The sequence below is a fragment of the Notamacropus eugenii genome, chromosome 4 (assembly GCF_028372415.1).
Source record: "Notamacropus eugenii isolate mMacEug1 chromosome 4, mMacEug1.pri_v2, whole genome shotgun sequence".
NCBI lineage: Eukaryota > Metazoa > Chordata > Mammalia > Diprotodontia > Macropodidae > Notamacropus > Notamacropus eugenii.
The window spans coordinates 95373301-95392263 of NC_092875.1; the positions used below are offsets into that span (position 1 = coordinate 95373301).

The following is an 18963-nucleotide window of genomic DNA, read 5'->3' on the forward strand; positions in this document are numbered from 1 at the left end:
TATTATTATTAATACATTTTAGGAAAGACAGACAAGCTAGAACTTATTCAGCATAAGGGGCCAGGATCATGAAAGACCTGGAGATGATCTCTTAAGAAAAATTTTTTTGAAGGAGTTCGGTATAGTTAATGAGATGTTTGCTGTGTGGTACATGGTAGCTATTTTCAAAAATATAAAGGTTTATGATGCAAAAGAGGAGTTATACTTGTCCTCTTGATCCCGGAGGCCAAAACAAGCAGCAGAGTATATAAAAGAATAAGAAAAAGGAAGGAAGAAAACCAGCAGTTGTTAAAAAGTGCCTACTGTGTGTGAGACAAGTCTGCTCAGTACTTTAAAATATTATCTAATTTGATCCTTACAACAAGGTTGTAAGGTTGGTGCTGTTATTATAATCCTTATTTTACAGTTGAGGAAATTAAGGCAGACGAAGGTCAAATGACTTGCCCAGGGTCACACAGCTATTAAGTCTCTTAAGGTGGAATTTGAACTCAAGCCTTTCTGTCTCTAGGCTTAGCATTCTATCTACTGCACCACCTAGCTGTTATAGTAATTAAAGTTGACTAAAAATGGAATGAGGAGATTGTGGGTTTTCTTTCACTAGAAGTTATCAAGTATGTTATATGTTATATTATCAATAATGTAGAAAGTCAGGTATAGTCTGGACTAGATGCTTGGTAAGATCTTTTCCAGTCCAGGGTCTGTGATAGTTTTGCTTCTTGAATGGAAGAAGAAGTAAGAAAGGGAACTACTACTTTAGGCTGAATTTTGTCAACAAAGAGGAACTAGTTAGTAAAATGGAAAGTAAGAAAATATAAGAAAGTGCCCATGTTATCTTGATTCCAGTAACCAAGGAAAGGAATTTTTTTATTTTATTAATAAGTTTTTGTTGATTTTTTTTTTTTACATCATCATAGTTATCCCCAATATTCTTCTTCTCCCCCCTCCCAGAGAGCAATCTCACATAGCACATTGTACTTTCTAAGAGGGAAAAATATAAGTGCAACTGATGATACATTGAAAAAAGTCTAACAAATATGTGTAACTCCTGTAGATTTCCCACTTTCACAAAGGGGTGAATTGGGGATATCTCCTTGTGTCCCTTCATTTATGTTGTGCTTAGTCTTTATGATTTTTGTTAATCCACTTTTGATTTGGGGGATTTGTTTGTTCTTTCCATTTATGTTGTTAGTTGCTGTGTATATTGTTTCGTGGTTCATATAAATCCTTTCATGCTTCTCTGAATTCATTGAATACATAATTTCTTAGTGCATAGTAATATTCCATTATATTTATGTCTCAGATTTGGTTAGCCATTCCCTAATTGATAGACATGTATTTTATACGTTTCCAATTTTTTGTTACCACAGAAAGCACTACCTTAAATATTTTGGTATTCTTATTGATAGCCCAAGGAAGAGAATTCTGAACCTAGGTGTGTGTGTGTGTATGTATCCTTGAATAGTGAAAAGCTTGTTTTATTTATTTTTATTTTCTATTTGAGAGATTTTCTCTTTTTTCTTTATATCCTTTTCATTTTTGGGTGTATTCTTACACCCTTTCCCTCCACAACTAGTTATTCTTTGTAACAAAGAATAAATAAGAAACTTTAAAAGCAATTCTGCAAAATTAATTAATGTATGATCTTAGTCTCTCAGTATAAGTCATGTAACCCTCCTGTAGTTCCACATTTCTGAAAAGAAAGAAGAAAAGTGTCTTTTTTCCTTGTCATTGGGGGGACAATTTTGGTCATAAATTATACAGCATTTAGTTTATACATTTATTTGTGTGAGTAGTTATGGGTGTTTTGAAAAAGATTTTTTAAAGTTCAGGGCACATTTAAAAGATATAGGAGAGGGCGGAGCCAAGATGGCGGAGTAGAAAGACGCACATACACATAGCTCCGAACCCACAGCCCATAGAACATCTGTAAAAAAGAACTGCCAACAAATTCTGGAGTAGCAGAGGCCACAGAACAAAGGAGTGGACGAGATTTCTGTTCCAGAGAGCCCTGCAAACCTCTCGCAAAAGGTCCATCACGCTGTCCATCGCGCTGCGGACTCAGAGCCGAGCCCAGCCCTGCTGTGGCCGCGGGGCGCCAAGAGGAGCAGATCCCAGCAGGCTTCAGGGATGGGATCTCCAGCAGCCGCGTTGGTCCCTCCACCCACAGGTGATGGGGATCGGTGAGAGGGTCTCTTTGGCGGGTCGAGAGGGGAGTGGGGTCCCCCCATAACTCAGGCCTCCTCAGGAGGCAGCAGTGGAGGTGGGAGCAGACCAGGGCTCCCCAAGCAGGCAGGAGCCAGGATCCATTGTTGAAGGTTTTTGCATAAACCCCCTGAGGGAACTGATCCTGTGAGGCGGCCCTGCCCCCACCTGAGCACCTGAACTTAATCTCACACTGACTAGCAGCCCTGCCCCCACCCAAAGCCCTGAGGCTGGGAAGCAGCATTTGAATCTCAGATCCCAAGCACTGGCTGGGAGGATCTGGAGGCAAAGTGGGTGTGGAGAGGGCACTCAGAAGTCAAGTCACTGGCTGGGAAAATGCCCAGAAAAGGGAAAAGAAATAAGACTATAGAAGGTTACTTTCTTGGTGAACAGGTATTTCCTCCCTTCCTTTCTGATGAGGAAGAACAGTGCTTACCATCAGGGAAAGACACAGAAGTCAAGGCTTCTGTATCCCAGCCCACTCAATGGGCTCAGGCCATGGAAGAGTTCAAAAAGGATTTTGAAAATCAAGTTAGAGAGGTGGAAGAAAAGCTGGGAAGAGAAATGAGAGACATGCAGTCAAAGCATGAACAGCAGGTCAGCACCCTGCTAAAGGAGACCCAACAAAATGCTGAAGAAAATAACACCTTGAAAAATAGGCTAACTCAATTGGCAAAAGAAGTTCAAAAAGCCACTGAGTAGAAGAATGCTTTCAAAAGCAGAATTACCTAAATGGAAAAGGAGGTTCAAAAGCTCACTGAAGAAAATAGTTCTCTGAAGAAAATAGTTCTTTCAAAATTAGAATGGAACAGATGGAGGCTAATGACTTTATGAGAAACCAAGAAATCACAAAACAAAACCAAAAGAACGAAAAAATGGAAGATAATGTAAAATATCTCATTGGAAAAACAACTGACCTGGAAAGTAGATCCAGGAGAGACAATTTAAAAATTATGGGACTACCTGAAAGCCTTGATCAAAAAAAGAGCCTAGACATCATCTTTCATGAAATTATAAAGGAAAACTGCCCTGAGATTCTAGAACCAGGGGGCAAAATAGATATTGAAAAAATCCACTGATCACCTCCTGAAAGAGATCCAAAAAGAGACACTCCTAGGAACATTGTGGCCAAATTCCAGAGTTCCCTGGACAAGGAGAAAATATTTCAAGTATCTAGAAAGAAACAATTCAAGTATTGTGGAAATACAATCAGGATAACACAAGATCTAGCAGCTTCTACATTAAGGGATTGAAGGGCGTGGAATAGGATATTCCAGAAGTCAAAGGAACTAGGACTAAAACCAAGAATCACCTACCCAGCAAAACTGAGTATAACACTTCAGGGGAAAAATTGGTCTTTCAGTGAAATAGAGGACTTTCAAGCATTCTTGATGAAAAGACCAGAGCTGAAAAGAAAATTTGACTTTCAAACACAAGAATGAAGAGAAGCATGAAAAGGTGAACAGCAAAGAGAAGTCATAAGGGACTTACTAAAGTTGAACTGTTTACATTCCTACATGGAAAGACATTATTTGTAACTCCTGAAACTTTTCAGTATCTGGGTACTGGGTGGGATTACACACACACACATACACATGCACACACACATAGAGACAGAGTGCACAGAGTGAATTGAAGAGGATGGGATCATATCTTAAAAAAAAAATGAAATCAAGCAGTGAGAGAGAAATATACTGGGAGGAGAAAGGGAGAAATGGAATGGGGCAAATTATCTCTCATAAAAGAGGCAAGCAAAAGACTTATTAGTGGAGGGATAAAGAGGGGAGGTGAGAGAAAAACATGAAGTTTACTCTCATCACATTCCACTAAAGGAAGGAATAAAATGCACACTCATTTTGGTATGAAAACCTATCTTACAATTCAGGAAAGTGGGGGATAAGGGGATAAGCAGGGTGGGGGGGATGATGGAAGGGAGGGCATGGGGAGGAGGGAGCAATTTGAGGTCGACACTCATGGGGAGGGACAGGATCAAAAGAGAGAATAGAAGTAATGGGGGACAGGATAGGATGGAGGGAAATATAGTTAGTCTTACACAACACGACTATTATGGAAATCATTTGCAAAACTACACAGATTTGGCCTATATTGAATTGCCTGCCTTCCAAAGGGAAGGGGTAGGGAGGGAGGGAGGTAAAGAAGTTGGAACTCAAAGTTTTAGGAACAACTGTCGGGTACTGTTCTTGCCACTAGGAGATAAGAAATACAGGTAAAGGGGTATAGAAAGTTATCTGGCCCTACAGGACAAAAGAGAAGATGGAGACAAGGGCAGAGAGGGATGATAGAGGAGAGAGCAGATTGGTGATAGGGGCAATTAGAATGCTTGGTGTTTTGGGGGGGGGGGGACAAAAGGGGAGAAAATTTGGAACCCAAAATTTTGTTAAAATGAATGTTAAAAGTTAAATAAAAATAAATAAAAGATATAGGAGTAGTTTCCTTATATAAATCTGAAGTTTTTGTCTTCCCATGAACTATTATGTCATATAGATCTTAATATGCTGTAGTAGGCTGACTCTGAGATAGTTTATGCATTTGATAATTATTTTGAATGGGCCCTCTATTATTTCTTTTTGGAGTTCTGTATATGGCTCACAGCTTTTCTCTCCTGCCCAACTCCTACCCTTGCACTAGGGGATTTTGACATACTTATTAACTCTCCTTCAAATTCCCAAATGACTCAGTTCCTCAATTTACTTATTTAGCCATGACCTACTACTCTGTCCCATCCAGTCACGCCAAAGATGATCATACTCTTTGATCTGCCATCACTGAATAACGTACATCTCCATGTTCAAGAATTCTGAAATACCTTTATCTGACCATAATCTATTGGTTTTCTACCACTTCTTCTGCCTTTCACGTTCTACTCTTGATTGTGACTGCTAGTCTCTTGATCTTTCAGTTCTCACCTAGGCTATCTCTTTTTCACTTGCCACTCTTTTCTCTTTTGCCTTTGGTGAGCTGATTCAGCTCTATATTGCCTCTTCTCTTGAGTCTTGCCCCTTTATCATATCACTAATTGAACCCTACCATGCCTCAGCCTTGGATGGCTTCCACCATCTGGTACCTTTGTACCTACACACATACTGCTACATAAAGGTTGAGAAAAATCACATAATTGTTGTCGCTGGGTCTGCTACAAATTTATGTTAATCTTTCTACACCTTCCTTATCAACACACTATCACATTCTCTAGAGCAACTCTTCCACATCTTTTTATTTTTCCTCTGACTTCCCATGGTTCCCCCATATTCCCATGATCTTAGCTGAAAAACCTTGCCTAACATTTTACAGAAAAAAAAATTGAAGTCATTTACCTTAAGTTCTTTTCTCCCTTTTCCTCATATCATGTGATTCAGAAGCCTTCTGTTACTATCTCCTTCTTCTCCCCTTTTCCGTTGATCCTCCATTCAGCTGCCAAAGTGATTTTCCTAAAGTGCAAGTCCTAAAATGCATGTCACACCCTCACTTAGTAAACTCCAGTGGCTTTCTGTTGCGTCTAGGATCAAATGCAGAATCATCTGTTTAGCATTTCAAGCCCTTCGTAGCATAGGCCCTTTCTACCTTTCCAGTCTCTTTATACCTTACTCTCTACTAGGTATTCTTGGATCCAGTGACATTACCTCTTTGCTATTCCATGAACAAGACATTTCATGTCAGAGTTCGAGGCATTTTATCTGACTGTTCCCCAGTCCTGGAATAATCTCCCTCCACAAGTCTGCTTCCTGGCTTCCATTAAGTCCCAGTTAAGATGTTTTTTATTGGAAAGCTTTTCCAACTTCTCTTAATTCTAGTACCTTCTCTCTGTTTATTATTTCCTATTTTTCCTATGCATAGCTCATTTAGAAATATTTATTTGCTTATTGTCTTCCCCATTAGATTGTGTGTTGCTTTTGCCTTTTTTAGTGTTACTAGTGCTTGGCATGGTGCCTGGCACATAGTAATTGCTTAATAAATGTTTATTGACAGACTGACTTTTAATCTAATAACTACTAGTGCCCAGTAACTCATTCTGCTGAATTTCTACCGGATCAGTTGAAATAAGCAATGAACTTTCTCATAGATGACCTACGTTGTTATTTGCATCCAGTAATATGTCTGTTGGATGATAGTCTTCTAGTCCTACTTTGAATAGTTTAAAAACTTTGAAGAGTTTGAATCATTCTGCTTGAGTGATATAAAACACTTTCCATTTTTCATAGGTGTCTGAATTCTAATTTTTGGCACTTCTTAGACCTTTGAATGTTTGTTCATACCCTTTATTATACTCTGATTTTCTTTCAGAATCTGATCATCTTATTGAACTGATCTGAATCTTAATAGTTAGTCAGTGTGTGTGTGTTCGTCCTTCGTTGCTGAAGAAGACCATGCCATCAGAGAAATAATGACATGGCTTGCACTTGACTTTGTTTTGAGTCAGGAAGGGCTGTGCAGGTCACCAGCCTCACTTCTCCCCCAGAGCCATCTGAATCCAGTGACCAGATATTCATCAGGATGACTGGAGATGGCCCAGGATGAGACAACTGGGGTTAAGTGACTTGCCCAAGGTCACACAGTTAGTGAGTGTCAAGTGTCTGAGGTGAGATTTGAACTCAGTTCCTCCTGACTCCTGCACTGGTGCTCTATCCACTGCACCACCTAGCTGCCCCAGTTAGTAAATATTCATTAAAAACCTGTTATGTATCTGACACTGTGCTAAGTGCTGTTGATACAGATACAAAAAAGAATGACAGTCCCCTGCCTTTCAGGAGCTTACAGTGTGATGGGAGAAAGTAGCATGTAAAATAAAACTGAAAAGGAATGGGAGTGTTAGGTAGGTAGTGCTTTCTGGTAGGAAGTGAGGAATGTCTGCTTACTGCAGTGGTTGTGCTTCTTTTCCCCCTTCCTTTTTTAACCAAGTGAAAAACAAATTTCAAGAATAATATTAAATTCCTGTGATATATAATAGATCTGTAGAGTTTTAGATAAAGCCATGTAAGAGGGAGACATGAGTGGTTTCCTATACTGGGCAACTACCACCTCAGACAAAGATTCTAATCATTCATGAAGTTTGTAGAGCAAGAAACAAATCAAGTTAAAAAAATCATGGTAAAAACAAGCATTTTCTTTAGGTTATTCAACCAGTCAGTGCAGTTTTTAAAAATAAATTTTTTATTGTTATCTTTTTTCATTATCATCTACATTTCCAAATGTATCTCTTCTCCTTCCTAAGAGAGAGCAATATTTTATTTAAAAAAGAATTTAAAAAGTTGGAAGCTAATTTAGTTCATCAAAATTGACCAGCTGGCCAAAAAAGGCTGATATGTCTGCTATACCTTTAGTCTTCCACCTCTGCTGAGAACTATTGGGAAGTGTCTTTTATCTCTCTGCGGGCCAACCTTGGTCATTGTAATTTCATAGCATTCAGTTGGAATTGTTATTTTTTCATGTTTTTTCCATTTGCTTAGTCAATGAGCATCTCTTTTTTTTTTCTCCTATTTTAGCTGCTGCAGAAAGTGCTGCTAAAAATATCTAGATATATATGAGACCTTTCTTTTTGTCATTGACCTCCTGGTGATAATACCTGAGTCAGAGCACTTGTACATTTTTGGCACATTCTTAGCATTAGATTAGGTGAACTGTTTCATAGCTACAGTAGCAAGGATTTACTGTGCTTCCCTTCCCATAGCCCCTCTCCCATATTGACTCTTCTTATATTTGATCATCTTTGCTCATTTGCAGAGTGTCAGATGAAACTTAAGAGCTATTTTGATTAACATTTCTGTTATTAATATTTATTTGGGGCATTCTTTCATATTATTATTAACTAGTTTGTACTTATTTTGAAGATTTCTTTCTCATATACTTAATTACTTATCTCAAATGACTTGATTCTCTAGTTGTAGGTGCTAACCCAAGAATCTAGGCTTAGACTTTTATTTGCTGTTTAAAACTATTTTTTTCTATGTCTAGTGGTCATATCCAATGTATGTCAAGTAAAATATAGTATTAAATCACTAGAATGTTCCTCTAACGTCTCAACTTGATGGGCAGTGACTTGGTGATCTTAAAGACTAGGCCAACATAATTCAAAACATGGTGGGTTCTGATACGATGCAAAAAGCTTTGAAGCTAATTCCCAGCAGTGTGTGAGGAGGCTTGTCACTAGAAGTTTGAGAAATTTTTCTTTTGCTGTAGCAACTCTTTAAGACCGTCAATGAAGACCCAGTAGTAATATTTGTTGGTGGAGGGAGTACCCTTAGCAAAGAATTCACATATCTTGGAAAACTTTGAATTCAGTTTATATATTTAACATATTATAAAAATGTTTCTGCAATTAGGAACTTAAACTTTAATAACATATTAGCTAGAGAATATTAAGAATATTGTTTTAAAACAAAGCTTTAGTATCTTTTAACAGCATACTTTGTTTTGATATTTCTATCTAAACAGACATACCATCTCTAATATTTTTATTTCATTTTCATAAAGGAATAAAAAGAAAAGTGTATCATAGATTCACAAATTGAATTACAGATTTTTTCAGAACTAAAAAAACTTAGTTATTATCTGTTCTAGCTCCTTCATTCTACAGATTATGAAATTGAGCCACAAGGTGGTTGTCATTTACCCAAAGTCATTCAGGGATAGTGAAAAGAAGAGTGAATACTACAGTAAATAGTTTTGTGTCAAACTACGGATATTTCAGTAAAAAAATATGTTACAAAATTCAGAAAAGCAACTGGATTAGGCAGAATCACACCATCTTAACCTTTACCTTGCTTCCTTCAAGCAACAACTGAAATGACACCTTCTGTAGGAAACCCTTCCACACTCCCACAGCTACCAGTGCCTTTCCTCTCGTGTTACCTCCACTTATGCTGTGTATACCTTGTAGACACCTTCTTATTGGCTCATTTCTGCCATTTGAATTTAAGTCCCTTGAAGCCTGGGGCTGTTTTAATTTTTCTTTGTATGTCCAGTACTTAGAAGAGTGCCCTTCAAATGCAGAAATACTTATGCTTGTTGATGAATCACTTAAAGCCCTAAAGAATCATAGATTCTCAGAATTGAAAGGGAATTCAGAGTAAGCACATTGGTATGTGCTGCACCTTGTACTAGGCACTGGGATACAAACATAAGCAAAAATAGCCCCTGACTTCAAAGAGCTTACTTTCTAATGGGGGAGACAGAATGTAAATAAAATATATAAAAATGCATAAAAGAAACAGAGTAGATGGAAGATAATCTTAGAGGGGAAAGTACTAGCAGCTTGGGTGCTCCAGGAAAGGCCTCCTACAAAGAATGGCATTGGAACCAAAGCCTGAAGGAAGCCAGGGATTCTGAAAGGTGAGTGGAAGTTGGGAATAGCAGTTTAGGCATGAAAGACACTGAGCACAAAGTGACAGTGATGGGAAATGATACGTCCTGTGAGAGGAACAGCAAGTAGCTTGGTCTTGTCTGGGCTGTTGTGTGTGGAAGGGAAGAAATTTGTAGAATAGGCAGAGGTCAACTTGGTTAAGAAAATCTTCCTTACAGTTAGAGTGACCCAAAATAGGAAGAGATGTTAGTAGGTTCTCTCTCACTAGAGATCTTCAAGCAAAGGTTTAACAAACCCTTGTTGTGTACGTGGGCTGTAGAGTAGGAAGCAGACTGACTTGTGTAGAGCTTTGAATGCCACCAGAGTTGATGATTGATTCTGGAAGTAATAGTAGCCAGTAGAGTTTATTGAGTAGGGTGTAACATGATCATCCATACGCTTTTTAGCAAAATCCTTTTGGCAGCTGGGTGAAGGGTAGATTGGAACAAAGAGAGGCTTGTGACAAGAAGGCCACTTGGAAAGTTGTTGAATAAGATAATTTGAGTTTATTTTTAGTGTCTATCATTGTTGAAAGAAAGAAATGACATAATTATCATAATGTAATTTCCAGGAAGGTGTGGCACATGTGCTACACTCAAACAAAATTTTGTGGCAGTTTAGTATAATACTGTAAAAGTATCGCTTCTGTTCCCATAATAAGTTATTTTTCTCAATTCAGAATATTGCTGCATCTAATGGGAATGGAAAAACAAGGAGGTCCTTGAATATTATCTTTGAGGAGTAAATAAACTAGAATCACATACCTATCTTAGTCCAATATAGTCAGGTTGTTTCTGAGATCTTACCTCTCTTTGGAAACCCTTTTCTGCTTTCCAGTTCACTGAGATCTTTTCCTCTGTATTCTGACAGTCCTTACTGCCTGTGATGCATGCTACGTCCTGCTTGAGTAGTTTTTTAAGTTTTTTCCTTTATGGAAGTCTTGTCTTCCCAAGAAATTTTAAGGGCAGAGACCATATCTTATTTTATCCTTTTATCTCCCACAACTTCCAGCCTGGTGCTGAATATAGGAGGTCCTTAAAAAATACTTGAGTAAAGAAAGAACTTTAAGTATCACGGATGTGTTAGAACCAACAAGGTAAAAATGTCATTGTTTATAATTCACTAGCTTATAAAATATTATCATTGATTATTTTAATAAGCAGCTTTGCATTTGAAAAACATTATCAGCTTCATCCAAAGTATTTACTAAATCCCTTTAAATGACAATGCTGATTTTTTGTTTATTAATGACTAAAAATACACAGATGCAAAACCAGCATTCGTTTCTCCACAGTATATGCACATACATATCATCTGTGTGAAGTTTTCATTTAAAATAACTTGACAGCATGAACTAAACTACTTAGATGGAGTTCCCAAATAGCGAAAGAAATAAAAATTCCCAATAAAATATAGGTATACTTCTTTAATTTGATAATGGCAAAACTTCTAATGCCTGGCTTTAATGTAGAACTTGTAATAAATGTTTTTAATAAGTGTACTTTCTTTTTTTGGGGGGGGGCATATTTCAGGGCATCATTCAGAAGATAGTGGACAGTCACAAAGTAAAGCATGTGGCCTGTTACGGATTTCGACTCAGTCATCTTCGTTCAGAGGAAGTTCACTGGCTACATTTGGATATGGGTGTTTCCAATGTGAGAGAAAAATATGAACTCGCCCACCCACCGGAGGAGTGGAAGTAAGGTTAAACTTTCCATTTTGTTGTGATGCCAACTTACTTCATGTTTTAAACTGTATATGTGAGCCAAAGATCTTTTGTTACCTTGATTTCAGTCTCTTCTCTAAAGATGTCTCACAACTGACTTCTTTTTCAGTTATTCTGTGCAGCAATTTTCTTTCTCCTATACCTGTAAGAGCGGTACCTAATTCCTTGTTACTGTGGCCCCTCTTTGCTTTACCTCACTATACCTAACAAAATATGGCACAGACTAAAAAGGAATGGAATGGTATTTAATATTTATATGGGGAATTATAGTTAGAAGATGATCAAGACATGATCTTGCAGATGGCACTAATGAGTCTGGTGCTACAGTGATATGGATTACACAGACATCCTATTCCCCTCTTTTTTCTAAGATTCAGTTTGATAAACTAATACAAGATATTGCTCTTAGAGCTGATAATGCTTACTTTTTTTAATACTTCAAAGATCTATAATTTTATGTCTTTGGTAACATCTTCCACCAGCATAGATTACCCTTCCACAGCTTAGTAGATTTTCGTTATGTGTTGCCTCACCTTTTAGAACAGTTTATTGATGAGTCTGTCTAAGCTTAGTTTGGCTAGTTTTCAAGCATAGTCTTTTGCTGGTATGATCTGCCAAAAACTTATGCCCTGTGGTCATGGTCTTTGAGAGCTTCTTCACTTCGTGATGAAACATCAAAATAAAACTCTGTTTGGGTTACAAAAAGGACAGGTGACGTAGTCTCTGCCTTTTAAAGGTTTATGTTTACAGTATTCTATAGGACCTTTCCTGTCCTATAGGAATGTATCTTAGAACTCTCTAATATACTTATCATGTAAAATTATGTATTATATGTATTTGTGGTTTTTTTGTCTTAATTGTAAGCTCAATGACAATAGGGATTGTTGTATTTAAACTTTGTACTTACCTCATTTCATAGGATATACATCATAAGCTTTTATACAATGAATGAAAAAATTATTATAATGGTAGTTAGAAAAATGTTACGTGCTTAGTACAAGTCAAACATAATTGCTTGAAAGATACAAGGTGGGGGAACTTATACACCTGGGTAAGCAAAGAAGGTAGTACATAGGCTGGACTTTGAAGCATGGGAATGATATAAAAAATTGGAATTAGAAGAAATAGTATTCCATGCATGGACGCTAGTATGTAAGACAGAATCTATCATTCAGTCAGTCAATAAGAATTCATTAAGCAATAGCTTTATGTCAAGTGTTGAGAATGGAAAGGTTAAAATAAAACAATCCCTGCCCTCAAGGAGCTTACAGTTTATCAGAGAAGACAACATACACACATGAAATAAACATAAAATAAATGTATGTAAAGCAAATATTAGGTAATTTGTGGGAGAGATCACTATAGCACAGCTGGGTCAGAAAAGGCCTCATGTAAGAGGTAGAAGTGAAGGAGTGCATTCTGGACATGAGAAGCAATCTGTGCAAAGATATGGAGACAGGAGATGAAATGTCATGAAAGAAATAGGGGAAAGACTAGCAAAGAGTATGTAATGGGGGAACGCTAAGGCTGTAAAAATAAGTGGGAGCCAGGTAGTGTAGGACTATAAATGCCAAATAGAATAATTCTTGTTTGCTTCTGAAAATAGGAGTGCTTAGAAACTTGAGTTTATTAAACACAGAAGTGCCATGGTCAGACTTGTGCTGTAGGAAAATCCCTTTGTCAGCTGACTGTGGAGGTAGAATCATCTCTCAGAGAAGATTCTCAGATATATTTGTCTAGTCATAACCTCTCTTCTGACTTCTAACCTTCAACTGCCTTTTGGACATCTCAAACTGAATGTTCCATAGACATCTTAAATGCCCATGTCCAAAACCTAATTCATTATCTTTGCCCCACCAAACCTCTTTTTCTCTTACTAACTCCCTATAACTGTTGAAGGCATCAGCATACTTCCAGATTACTCAGACTCACAAAGTAGGTATTGTCATTGACTCTTCACTCTCTTTTCACTGCCCCCATCCAATCTGTTGCCATGTTTTATCTACTTCACCTTTTTAACATCCCTAGTAAATGTCCCCCCAACTTTTTTCTCATACTTCTGTGGAAAGCCCTCATCACTGCACACCTGGACATTGTAGTAGCCTTCTGGGAGGTCTTCCTTCCCCAAGTCTCTCCTCACTCCAGTCCATCTCCCACTTAGCTGTTAAATTAATAATCCTGTTCAGTAAACTTCAGTGGTTCCTCTTACCTTCAGGATCACATATGAAATCCTAAGCTTGGTTTTTTAAAGCCCTTTTTAATCTTGCTACTTCCTACCTTTCCAGTCTTCTTAAACCTTTTTGCCACATATTCTACAATCCAGTGATATTTTCCCCTTTACCGTTTCTTACACTATCTCCTCATTCTGCACTTTTATTGGCTGACCGCCTGCCTAGAATTCTCTCCTTCTTTACCTCCACATTCTGGCTTCCTTGCCTTCCTTTAAGTCTCAGCTAAAAGCCAACCTTCTGTAAGAATATTTTCCCACTCATTTTTAATGTTAATGCTTTCCCTTTGAGATGATCTCCAGCATATCCTGATTATATCTTATTCGTACATAGTTGTTTGCATATTGTCTCTCTAATTGAGCTTCTGGGGAATAGGAACTATTTATTTCTCTCCCTAACCCACTTTCTTATATCTCCAGCACTTCTCTGTGTGCCTGACACATAGTAGGTATTTAATAAATTATTGTTGATTTGACCTGACTTGGAGTATGGATTAGAGTGGGGAAAGACTTAAGGCACAAAAGCCAAATAGGAGGCTGTTTGAATGCTTTAGGCAAGAGGTAAGGACAACTTGAGCAAAGGAAGCTGTGAAGGAAAGGGAGAGGATATGCATTTATATGTATACACAGGGGTAGGGAACCTGAGACCTGGAGGCTACATGTGACCTTCTAGGTTCTAGGCCATTTGGTTGAATCCAGATTTTACCAAACAGATCCTTTTATTAAGGGGATTTATTCTGTGAAGTTTGGATTCAATCAAAGGGCTGCATCTGAAGACATAGAGGATCACATGTGGCCATGAGGCCACAGATTCGCTTCCCCTGGATGGTGCCTACTATGTGATAGATAACTATGCTAAGAGCTTTTACAAATATCTTATTTAATCCTCACAACAACTCTGTGAAATAGGTGTTAATGGAGAATAGTGTGAATGGAGAGATGACTGATACAAGAGATGTTGTAATTGTGAAATTGGCAAACTTTGGTGACTAATTGGATTTGTGAGGTTATGAAGAACAGGAAATCAAGCATGATTCCAGCCTTTCAGACCTGAGTGACTAGTAGAATGATGGTATCGTTGACAGAAAAAGGGACGTTTGGAAATGGGTTAGGAGTAGGAGGAAGGAATTTGAGAGGAGGAGGATGGGGGGCAGTAATAAATTATATTTGAACTGCCTATAGGACATTCATTTCCAAATGTCCAATAGGCAATTAGTGATACAAGACTGAAGTCTTCCATGTTGACATGATAGTTGAACCTGTGGAAGCTATTGAGATTACTGAGAGAGAAGAAAAAGGGCTACAACAGAGTCTTGAAGTACACCCACAGTTTGGGATGTAACATTGATGACAGTGCAGCAAAAGAGACTAAGAAAAAGCAGACAGACAGAAGGAAAAACAAGACGAAGAAAGGGTAATAGAAATGCAGTTTGCAAAGGAGCCGGCTGGTCAGTGGTATCAGATACTGGGATCAAGACAGATAAGATTAAAAAAGGCAATTGGACTTAACAATGAAGAGAATGTTGGTAATTTTTAGGTGAGCAGTTTCTATTGAGTGATGATAGTTTTCTCATTTTCATTCATTTAGTTTTAAAATAACAAATTACCATGCTTACATGTATGCCCTCTGGGTTGTGGGGTTTTTTTGTTTTGTTTTGTTTTGTTTTGGTCTCTGAAGTATATTGTAGCACAATCAAATACCTGATGTATATAATGATGTATCTGGGTGATCAAGAAAAGATTAAATTGTATTCAGAGTTCCCTGTTCACCATGGCAGTAAAGTGTGTACTATATTTTAGAAAGATTTCCAGTAACACATGTTGCAGGTTTTTAAAGAAAGCTTCAGGTACTGGGAATCTTCACTGGTGAACAACCTTTCTTCACCCCGCACCCCCCTGCCCCCCATAGTGCCAGACAGATAAAATCTATTTTGAAAATTATCCAGAATTCTAAATTCTGGGATTACAAAGCCAGTTTTGGGAGAATTAACATCAGTTACATTCTGAGAATCAGAGTATTTAGGTCTTATGCAAATTACTGGCTTTCTGTTCAAATAAACAAGAGCATTTCAGTTGCTATCAAGATGAAGCTCACATTCTACTACTTAGCCTTCCCTGTTAAATGTTGGTCAGCAGTTCCTCGCAAGCCAAAGAGGATATTTTTCCAGTTCTTTGAAAAAAATGAGCTCTTTATGTAGAAGAAAGGTGTCCTTTTCAAAGGGGAACAAAAGCATCAATACTGAGAAGAGAACACTGTCCAAAAGCAAGACAGCAGTTGGTTTGGTTTGTTTTTTTTTCTAAAGTAACATTTCATTTTCTTTCTCATTTAAAAAGTTACTATTTAATTCTTAATTTATGGTATTTATAATCTAGTATTTATAATGTAAGATTTATTTAAGATATTATAATGCATGTTTTATTTTTTAAAAATATTAAGTAGAACTTGTGAGGAAATGTACATTTTATTAGTTATCTTGCTATATTGTGTTCAACATCAGTGAAGAATACTTCACCGTCTTTTATATTTGTGTTTATAGACGCATAGAACTGAAGGAGCCATTGGGGGAATCTGTTCTGACTCATTAAATTTATAGATGAAGAAACTGAGGGCCAGGGAGATTAACTAACTTACCCAAGGTCACTCAGGTAACACACAATAGAGGTGATATTTAAAGTCAGATTGTTTTACTCTTAATCTAGCATTCTTTGTTTTCATAATTTAATCAGGTGGTTTGTTGATTATAAATGTATATAGTTAGCAGTTAATATGTTTGAGGTACTGTACAAGTTGAGGATAAAAATACTTAAGAATAATAACTGCTACTGTCCAGCTTATATTCTTCAGGAAGGATAAAACATGGTCGCAGATAAGTTAGTACAAGAGATTGTGTGTATGTGTGTGTGTGTATATACAATATTAAGTTATGTAATATATTGATTTATAATATAGTAAATATATATTTTTGTAAAAGAGATATGTGCATGTATACACACACACACACACAGTTATACAAAATTATTGAGGAGACGGTTATAACAACCTTGCCCTTGAGGAAAAGCCTCTTGAATGAGGTCAGATTTGAACTATGACCTGAAAAAATCTTGGTTACAAAAGGTAGGGGTAAGGAGTGAGAAAAAAAAAAGAAAATGGGGAGTGATTGTTGGGATCATTTCAAATTTCAGGTCTTCTTAATTGTTTTTTCAGTGTAAAAGTTGTCAAATATGGACAGTTGAGGAAAACCACTTGAATTTATAAACAGTAATATTTTAAGTGTTTATTTATTCATTATTAAAGTATTTTATTGCTTTTCAAGTGGGAATAAAAATTAACATCCATAGGATTCTAGTTTCGTGATACTTTACGAGAACTTTTACTGTCCAGACTATATTAATGTTCACCTTTGGTGAAACATATTGACAGCTTTTTGGGCTATTGTATTATATAGAGGAAAATAAAAAGAAATGACAAAAGTTGTGAAGAGAATCTTTTTGAAAGCTAAGAAATTATACTTTTTTACTTCCATTGTATCTTGTGGAGGAAACTATTTGATAACAAAGACGAAGGAATTACTGTACAATGCTGTTGTACCCTATGGATACTTATCCCCCTTTGTTGGATAAATTCCTGGTACTTCAGCACAGTTGGAGTGGTGTGAACTCACAGTTTTACTCATTTTGTTTACTTATTCCCCTATTCATATACACCAAAGAACTGCTTGGGTACTGCTCAGGTTGAGGGGACCAAGAGCATGGGGAGTGAGTGATCTTAAGAGTTGAAGTTGGGAATAAATGCAGTGTAGTATCTAGTATTATGGTCATAAAGACTTGAGTTCCGATCTCTCCCATGATGCTTGGTTTTCTGTGTAAACTTTACTTCTTTGCAATTCAAGCATCTCGTTATACCAAGTCATAGTCATAGTTTATAGAGGGAATTCATCTGAGGAAATTACAAATCCTATTTGTATAATAAAAGATACTGAAAAACATAATTCTTTGATGAGTTCATCTGACAGACTTCAAGTACATGTTTTATTTCTGTGCTATCCAGACTTCTTTTATTTATAGCTATTATTTTTTTTTAAATGGAACTCATCTTTATCCTGACCTATCCTTCCTAACTTCCCCCTTTTCTATTGAGAGCACTACCATCCTTATCATTAACCAAGGTTTACAACTGGAGAGCCATTTTCTGCTCTTCACTCTCCAGCTTCTCTTAAATCCATTTCCTTCCATACCTATCATGCTCCTCCAGGCCATTACCATCTTTTATTTAGACTATTACGTAGCTAAAAAGTTGACAGTCCTAAAGCCCAGATTTGACTCTGTCGCTGCATTGCTCAGGAAGATTCAAGGTTCACCATTGCCTCTAAGAGAGTAGTTTTTGAACTTCATGTAGCAATGGCCTTCTTCAAAGCAAAACAAAACAGGAGGGAAAAAAATCCCACTGTCTCCCACCACCTCTACCACTTTTTGATAAAATGTCCAATACAAGGAATTTTAAAAGAAACTTATATTTTATTTTTAAAAAATTTATTTCTTTATTAGAATTGTTGTAGCAAATTTTAAGCATGCAGTAGAATAGTGTATAAATTAATATAAATCATCACTGTACTGCAGTCACTGTCATAGGATCCTAGATTAAGCTAAGGAAGGGATTTTAGAGGTCATCTGTTCAGACTCCCTCATTTAGTGATAGAGGACACTGAGAACCTGAAAGCTAAAGAAGTTAAGTGACTTTCCCATGATCACACAGTCAGAAAATGTCAGAGCCAAGATTTGAACCCAGATTCTCTGACTCCAGTTCTATCCTCCCTTCCCCTGCACCATACTGTCTTTTAAAGGCAAAAAAAGGCCACTACAATGGTGGCAGTGTCTCCACATCTTTGAACCTTTTTACTGTGACAAACTTTGTACCTGGTCCCCCTAATGGGAGGAAGTAAGGAGATCGAAAGGCATGAAATTGTCACCCCTAAAAGTCTACCTAACTTCCAGGGAGCTTCTGTAACCCCTTTTTCACAAGGGGAGGTTGGAACATCTGATTAGATAGCATCAGGTTGCACTTCTGTCTTCCGAATCCTGAGCCTTTTCCCCCAAAGCAGGGGCCTCCAAGAAGATCTGTGACCCATCCCTGCCATGGATCCTGCAAGAGATATACATACAGTCTTTATTCTGTATCCCTAGAAGTTTGAACAAATCGGTATTTTTTTTGTGGACTTTGATTATGCATTTATGTAGAAGCTGTATTTGAAAGCATTCAGTAAAATTTGACCATTATACTCCACTCTAGTGACTATGAGTCACTAAGTCAGTCATTAATCATTTATTAAGTGCTTACTGTGTTTCAGGCACAGTGCTAATTGGGGTGCATACAAAAAGAGGCAGAACACAGTCCCTGATGTCAAGGAACTCAAAATTTAATTGAGAAGACAGCAAGCCAAAAAATATTTACAA

General features: G+C 37.3%; 1 protein-coding gene across 19 annotated transcripts in view; it reads left to right on the forward strand.

The window, feature by feature from the left end:
- The window catches only part of PTK2 (protein tyrosine kinase 2), a 418748-nt gene that overhangs the window by 147675 nt on the left and 252110 nt on the right, over positions 1–18963 (forward strand). For 18 of the 19 annotated variants that reach the window (XM_072602962.1, XM_072602979.1, XM_072602958.1 and 15 more), the window contains one exon: positions 11092–11258. In XM_072602962.1, coding sequence (XP_072459063.1) covers positions 11092–11258 — 167 coding nt within the window. Of the gene's footprint in view, positions 1–11091; positions 11259–16092; positions 16159–18963 lie in introns of those variants that run through there. The other variant, XM_072602976.1, reaches the window with a different exon arrangement.